The 7,794-nt window shown below is 38.4% G+C and overlaps 3 protein-coding genes across 3 annotated transcripts in view; 2 read left to right on the forward strand and 1 right to left on the reverse strand.

The window, feature by feature from the left end:
• Positions 1 to 1,492: 1,492 nt before the first annotated feature.
• Positions 1,493 to 3,500, forward strand: CBG12274 (the record flags this gene model as incomplete). Its single annotated transcript, XM_002642642.1, has 3 exons — positions 1,493 to 1,534; positions 1,945 to 2,116; positions 3,268 to 3,500. The coding sequence occupies 3 exons, from the start codon at positions 1,493 to 1,495 to the stop codon at positions 3,498 to 3,500; spliced, it is 447 nt and encodes a 148-aa protein (XP_002642688.1).
• Positions 3,501 to 3,604: 104 nt separating this feature from the next.
• On the reverse strand, positions 3,605 to 5,442 carry CBG12275 (the record flags this gene model as incomplete). Its single annotated transcript, XM_002642643.1, has 4 exons — positions 3,605 to 3,672; positions 4,208 to 4,408; positions 4,454 to 4,645; positions 5,298 to 5,442. 4 exons carry the CDS (start codon positions 5,440 to 5,442, stop codon positions 3,605 to 3,607), a joined length of 606 nt encoding a protein of 201 aa, XP_002642689.1.
• Positions 5,443 to 6,911: 1,469 nt separating this feature from the next.
• The window catches only part of CBG12276, a gene marked incomplete at both ends in the record, with an annotated part of 1,950 nt that continues 1,067 nt past the window's right edge, over positions 6,912 to 7,794 (forward strand). The window contains 2 exons of the mRNA XM_002642644.1: positions 6,912 to 7,207; positions 7,579 to 7,693. Of these exons, the coding sequence (XP_002642690.1) occupies positions 6,912 to 7,207; positions 7,579 to 7,693 (411 nt within the window). The remainder of the gene's footprint in view (positions 7,208 to 7,578; positions 7,694 to 7,794) is intronic.

Genomic DNA, 7,794 nt, shown 5'->3' on the forward strand with positions numbered 1-7,794 from the left:
CAGAAGAAATTACTCTACGTTCAAGTTTGAACTGGAAATTTGAAAAGCCAAAGATCACAAGGAATAAGAGAGGGGTCACGACAAGAACTTTAAAGGCGCTTAACTCAAAAACTAAAGTAGCTAGCTTAAATTTGTTAACTATGAACATATAGCTTGTAAAATTTCACACATTTTAATAGTTTACAACTTTTATGTAGCTCATTTGGTTTATGCGCCTTTAAAAAAGGCAGAGAGCGCGGCACTCCTTTTGGCACGCGCACTTTAAAGGCGTACAACTCAAAATCTAAAATAGCTAGCTAAAACATTTAAACTAACAAAATGTATGAAATTTTATGGGCTAGATTTTTGTAATTAACAACTTTTTTGTAGCTTGCCTGGTTTTTTAGATATACCGCCTACACTTTTTAAAGATCAATTTCCCAGGAGTAATTTGCCGATTTCCCTGGAGCAGACTCATCATTTATTATCTCATCGTCTCAATAATTGGCAATTTTCTTACCAATTTTTCCATTGACCTTTTTCCCACAAACCATTTGGCACAGTGCCAAAAAGTCAAATCTCCCACCAAAATCTGCCTAATCAACCTGTCCTTCTCCATATGCATTAGCACATACCTGCAATGTGTTTTGAGAGTGTAATATCTTGAGAACCAGTACAGTAACCTAATAATTTTTACAACCGTTCTGTGTAAAATTTTATGGGCTACATTTTTGTAATTTACAACTTTTTGATAGCGTTGCTAGTTTTTGAGTTATGCGCCTTTAAAGAGATCATGCTCTGTGGTACCTCTTGAGTTGCCCACACTTTAAAGGCGCATAACTCAACAACTAAAAACGCGATTTCAAATTTGTATATTATAAAAAATATACAATCTTATGAACTACATTTTTGTAGTTTGCAACTTTCTGATAATTTTGCTAGTTTTTGAGATATGCGCCTTTAGGGACGCTTGCCCTACTTCTAGTGCCGCGCACAATTTAAAGGCGCATAACTCAAAAACTAAAAAAGCTATTCAAAAACTGTAAACTGTAGCATATAGGACATTTTAAAAGCTATAATTTCGTAACAAACGAGTTTTGTCTAGCTACCTTACTTTTTGAGATATGATCTATGCAAAGTTGGCCTTGGAACCTCTCACCCTAGGACACCCTAGGTACGGGGGTTCCAAAATTCAAATCTCCCGGGTAATACGCTCTATACTGCCTTATAGTACATCAAACACATACATACACTGTTGGGGTTTCCTCACGAGACCAGTCAGCAAGAGAAATAGTACGGGAAATCGAGAGAGTGGTTAGAGAAAAATACAGAGGGGCAGTCATACACTCTATCTCTCTCTTGTTGTTCAATTTGTGTTGCGTTGTATGATTCTTTCTTCGATTTTCTCATTCTTATTGTTTTTTTATCATCATGCATTTTCTTATTCTTCTGATCATGAGAATTATTGATTTTCTTTTTTTTTTCATTTGAAAAACCCAATTTCTTTCCAGATATGTCTTCCTCATCAGACGTGATCCCTGCCAGTCAGGCGACGGTGAGTTATTGCACCGATTTAGCTCGAAATGTTGTGAGTTTGCACTTCTAACCTTTTTTCCCCTGTTGAAAATCCCATTACAGTACTCAAAAAAGAAATAAAAAGAAAAGTATACCAGGCGAGGTTTGAACCCGCGACTATTTTTTCCAAAAGTTAATATTACTAACCAGTGTGCCACCATCACTTGGTTTTTTTGCTGCACCCCAGCGCCCCCTCCCACCCCCTAACGCTTCACGCTTCTCCTTAACCTCCCTCCGTTCTTATATGAACTCCCCCCCACTCCTGTCACCTGCCCCCTGTGGCCGAGTGGTTCACAGTTTTGTCCACCACGCTGACACTCCTAGGTTCGATTCCTCCCCCTTTTTTTTCCTTTTTGCTCTTTTTTTTCCTTCATAATTTCATATTTTTAGGGTTCTGGATGGCTCGCCACGATGGGTACAGCTGCGGGTTGGGCGTGGGATGGTCTCAAGGTCACTGGAAGTGTCATCAATGATATTGGAGCCAATACGACTAGGAATACAGTATGCTCAACGGCTACGGTAGCCGGGGGAGTTCTAGGAGGATGGAGTGGGTCGGCAGTTGGTAAGGTTTACTTTTGGTTTTGAGTTACGCGCCTTTAAAGAAGGAAAGGCATACTTGTAAAATTCCGGGCCGGGCCTGAGGAAATTTTCAAGGCCCGGGCCCGGCCCGGAAGGCCCGGTGTCAAAAATTCTGTATTTTTGAGCCAAATTTTGAGCTCTCAATATAATTTTTCCATTTTTTTTCGTATTTCAGATTGTTTGTCTGTCTGATCAAAAAAGATCGAAAAACTCGAAAAAAAATTTTTTGGTCGAAAAAAATCACATAAGGGTCCCCCCTTATGTGATTTTTTGAAAATTTCGAAACTAGTGAAATGACGGGCCCGCCGGGCCTCCGAAATTCCGGGAAAAGCCCGGCCCGGCCCGTTACAAGTATGAGGAAAGGGTGCTTGCACCATTCTACGCGGCATAATAAGAGGTGTCCACACTTTAAAGGCGCATAACTCAAAAGTAGCAAGGTTATCAAAAATGTGCAAACTACAAAAATGTAGTTTATAATATTTTACGCATTTCAATAGTTGACAATTTTTAAGTAGCTCACTTGGTTTTTGAGCTATGCGCCTTTGAATTAGGCGTGCGCTCCGAGAGTAAGAAGCGCAGAGAGGGCGTTTCCGCGCACGCCCACTTCAAAGACGCATAGGTAACTCAAAAACTACAATAGCTAGCAAAACATTTAAACTGTTAAAATACGTAAAATTTTATGAGCTACATTTTTGTAGTTAACAACTTGTGTATAGCGTTTTTGATTTTTGAGTTATGCGCCTTTGAATTTGACGTGCACTTCGAGAGGAGAGGACAAAGCGTTTTCGCGCACGCCTACTTTAAAAGCGCATAACTCCAAAACTAGTAAAGCTACAAAAAAGCTGTCAACTAAAAAAATATAGCTTATAAAATTTTCAACATTTTACAATTTACGGTTTTTAAATTCCTTTTTTTGGTTCTTCAGTTATGTTATGCGTCTTTAAACACCGTGTCCAGTACTGTAAGAGATATGCACTCTTTAAAAGCGCATAACTCAAAAACCTGCAAAGTTATCAAAAAGTGGTAAACTCCAAAAATGTAGCATATAAAATTTAAAATATTTTCATAGTTGACAATTTGTATCTAGCTATTTTAGTTTTTGAGATACACGCCCAGTAATAAAAAACTTTCCAGGCGCCGCCATCGGGTCAGTGATCCTTCCAGGAATCGGTACTGCAGTCGGGTCGGTTGTGGGCGGAGTCTCTGCAGGACTTGCAGCATCAAAAGCTACTACAATCGTCACAGATCGGGTCCTTGACGATTGTGACTACGATATCGAAACAATCAGCTGCGAGAAATGTGGGCGGGGCTTCCGATGCAAAATTTACAAAGAGGGACGGGAAACACTGTGTTGGAGATGTAAATAATCGATTCGTTTATTGATTTTTAATTGTTAATTTTTTAAATTTTTTTGGTTGAAAATTTATTTGTAAAAATGCTCAAAAATAATTTATCAAGAAATAAATAATTATCAATTTTTCAAGCAGCTAATGCTTTCGACAATATTCTCCTTGTGATTTGCCATCAGGATCCAGGAACCTGGAAAAAAATTTGTTGACGCAGTTTTGAATACCTTGGCGCGTTTTCGGATACCGACTCTAAGAGACTATTGACGCATGTTTTGGATACTTCGACGCATTTTCAGATACCAGCTCAAAAGTGTGTCAAAAAGGCTACTGGCGCATTTTTGGATACCTGACGCATTTTCGGATACTGCTAGAAAAGGGATACCTTGACTCGTTTTTGGATTCCTTGGCGCAATTTTCGAAGACTTTTGCGTATTTCCGGATGCCTTGGCGTATTTCCGGATGCTTTGACGCATTTTCGGATACCTTAGCTTGTTTTTGGATAGCTTGGCGCACTTTTGGATACCAGCTCAAAAGTGCATCAAAGGAATATTGCCGCATTTTTGGATACCTTGACGCGTTATGGATACCTTGGCGCATTTTCGGATGCCGACACAAAAGTGCACCAAAGGGACTAATCGCGCATTTTTGGATATCTTGGCGCATTTTCGGATACCTTGACGCGTTTTTTGATACCTTGGCGCATTTTTGGATACTCAGGTGCTCACCTTTCCTGCACTCCATCATAAACTTATTTTCAATGATATTTTTGGAAAATTTCTCGGAAATTTTCAATCTCTTCGCACCATCTCCACACTGGACTTCGATCGCTTTACATGAGTAATATTCGAATGGTGGGGATACGGTAACCGATAAGCAATCATCGCAATTTTCCGAAATCGGTGGCTTTGAGGGGCAGGAGAGGCAGTCTGGAATTTTTTCCTCTAAAAATTGGGGGAAAAAGGGAATTTCACCTTTTCCAGAGTTTTCCGGGTTTTCCTCCTTTTCTGTGGGTGGTTCCTGCTTTTTGATTGATTTCTCTGGTTTTTCCGGGGTTTCTGGCAATTTTGGATTTTCAGGAACTGGTGAATTTATATTCTCCCTTTTCTCAATTCTCTCAATTCGTTGCTCGATTTGAATCAATTTGTTGTAGATAGTACGGTTGTCTGAAAATTTTGAAACTAAGATTTTTGGATTAGTTTTAAAAAGAGCTTCAAAACGAGTATAAACATGCCTAGGTTTTGAAAAAAAAAATTTCAAAAAAAATTTTTTTTCGAAATTTGTGTATGCGTCTTTAACTTTGCGTGGTAGAGCCTAATTTTTATGAAAGTTATACAGTTAAATTTGCATTGAAAAGAGCTTCAAAATGAGTATAAACAAGCCTATGGTTTGAAAAAAAATAGATTTTTTTCAAAAAATTTTTTTGGGCATGGGCCTTTAAAATCCAGATTTTCAAAAAAAAAAGCGCCCATAAGCATGTGGGTACTCATTTGAAAGCTCTAAATGAGGTGAATCCGAATTTTTAGGTTCCAGAAGCTGAAAATCGAGTTTCAAAATTTTTTAGACAGAATAAATTTTTGAAAAATTTTTCCAAAAATTTCAAAATCCCTCAACTTTTCTAAATTTCGCTCAAATTTCATGAAAACTATACTGTTGAATTTGTCATGAAAAGAGCTTCAAAATGAGTATAAACAAGCAGATTTTCAAAAAAATAGTTACTATAGGCTAAACGAGGGAAACTTGAATTTTTAGATTTCAGAACTTTCCAAATTTCAGAAAAAAAATTTCAGACAAAATTATTTTTCAAAAAAAACCCACCCAAATAGTAATTCTCCACCGTCTGATGATGATGGTGATGCTGGACATTGGAGGTTTGTGTCCACGGCTTGGATACGGTATGCGGTGCGCACTGACGGGTTATTGTAGGTGCTACAGTAAGAATACAAAAAAAGTAGAGCAGCATTTTTTTGATCTACCTTGTTTTTTGGGGTTGTGAAGTTATATAACGGAAAAAGGGGGTTTCACTTTAAAAGTGAAATTCCCAAAAAGTGTAGTTAAAAACATAATTTGCATATTCCGCTAGATAATTAATGTTGAAGACGTCATCCTCTTCTTCTTCAGAAGCTTGACGCCTTCTGAATTGCCACGTCACGTGTGGAAACTTGAATTCCTGAAAGACCGTTTTTTAGAGGAATTACGTGACTTTTTAGAGTGCAAAAATAAAAAAGATCAAGTTCTAGAAGATTCTAGGTACAAATCGAGTGTAGTTTGGTTCCCCCCAAACCACCAACTTTGAGCTCGTTTATCTCAGTTCCTGTAAGAGATATCAAAAAGTGGTCAACTAACAAAATATTTGTGATAATATGATAAAAGTTGTACCAGGTGACCACTTTTTGGTATGTCCTTCAGGAAAGGAGATATGAGGGCTTAAGGCTGATTGCAGTTGTTTTCCCATTGTTCATAATCAATACTGTTGTAATAAATTGTATTTATTTTTTCTTTTTTCTCATTCTTCCAACAAAGAGGTACCTGATGATGTGACAGGTGACACTAGATTAGCACAATAAAGATAGACAAATTGTCACTCTCCCTGGGATCACTACGTGGCCTTTACCGGGGGAACCGATTGCTGTCTGGGAGATTATGAGCTAGACGATACAGTAATTGCTCATACCTAGACAGACGAATATGCCAAATGTTACCTTCCCATGGGACCACCACCAATTTTCACCATACTTATAACGGGCCGGGCCGGGCCGGGTTTTTTTCCGGAATTTTGGAGGCCCGACCCGGCCCGGCGGGCCCGTCATTTCACTAGTTTCGAAACTTTCAGAAAGGGGGACCCTTATCTGATTTTTTTTCGATCAACAATTTTTTTCGAGTTTTTTCGATCTTTTTTGATCAGACAGACAAACAATCCAAAAAACAATAAAAAAATGGGAAAAATTATATTGAGAGCTCAAAATTTGGCTCAAAAATACAGAATTTTTGACACCGAGCTTTGGCGGGCCGGCCCGGAATTTTACAAGTATGATTTTCACTTTCCTCATGCATTCGGTTACACTTTCTAGGAAACAATTAGCACTTACCGTCAGCACCTTAAAGGAGGCGAGACAGCAAAAATTTCGGGGGCAGTTTGGGGGACGAAATCGGGCCGCGCTTATGTAGACCATCGGTCGTCAGGCGCCTTCGCGCCCCCGTAGCTCAGCCGGTAGCGGCGCTGTACTCCTGAGCTGCCTGTCATGAGTTCAACCCCTCATGGGGGTACTCTATGCAAATTATCAGGAAAACTTTTTTTTTGGTGTCTGGCCTCCTTTAATAGAACGGCCCCCAATTTTAACATTGAGCCAGTTTATCTCATGGAAGTAATGAACTGAAAGTTTATTTGACATTGCTAATTGACCGATTTCTTTAATAAATATTTTCAGAACAATGAAGCTCTCCAAATTTCCGTACTTGGTCCAGCAGGAGGTACTCAGCAATATGGCGTCTTCACATCTATTCCTCCTTTCCTTTGTTTCCAAAAATATGAAAGCGTTGATCAAATCGTCTCAAGTCGCAAGATTCAAAAACGTAATTCACATTAAATATAACTGTATGGAAACAAATCAACCGGACGTTGAAGTTTTCTACAGGGACGCTTGGGACCCGATTGTGAAAATTGCTGAGGAGGGGACGAGAACTGATGGTTTTCAGTTGACCGTGTCTGGAAAGTTGATCGATTTTCGGTAAATAGTTTCAGGAAATTTCATGTTCTTTATTTTTTAGTTCTCGACAAATGCGCCTTTAAAAATGCGTACCTCTTTTGCTGATCCTCTAGCAGTAATTTTAATTTAAAGGCGCATAACTCAAAAACCAAGGAAACTATTAAGAAATTTTAAACTACAAAAATGTAACATTGAAAATTGAACCATTTTTGAGCCTACTGAAGCAGCAATTTGCAGAATATCCGCAGATGAATATCTACGCAACAGTCCTATCGCATGTGTGTGTCATCCACGCTCTCCCACAGAACATTTCCGAACTGCAAATTAATTTTTGATCTACAGAAAAAAAGTTTGGCGCGATCACAATTGCATGTCTAAAACCATAATTTCAGAATATTTTATCTGATTTTGTGGAGTTCCAAAATGATTCAAATGATTCTTAAAAAATTAATTAGTGGTTATAGATTCATGTATGGTCCTTTTCCGGAAGAAAAAATGTCAAAAATGGTCATTTTTGAAAGTTTTTTACAGAAAAAATCTATCTCCTCTTTCAGTTTTTGACATTTCTAGGAGTTCTATAGCTCAAAAAAACCGCAATTATTTTCTCT

This window comes from Caenorhabditis briggsae (assembly GCF_000004555.2).
Source record: "Caenorhabditis briggsae complete genome, chrIII, whole genome shotgun sequence".
NCBI classification, from domain to species: domain Eukaryota; kingdom Metazoa; phylum Nematoda; class Chromadorea; order Rhabditida; family Rhabditidae; genus Caenorhabditis; species Caenorhabditis briggsae.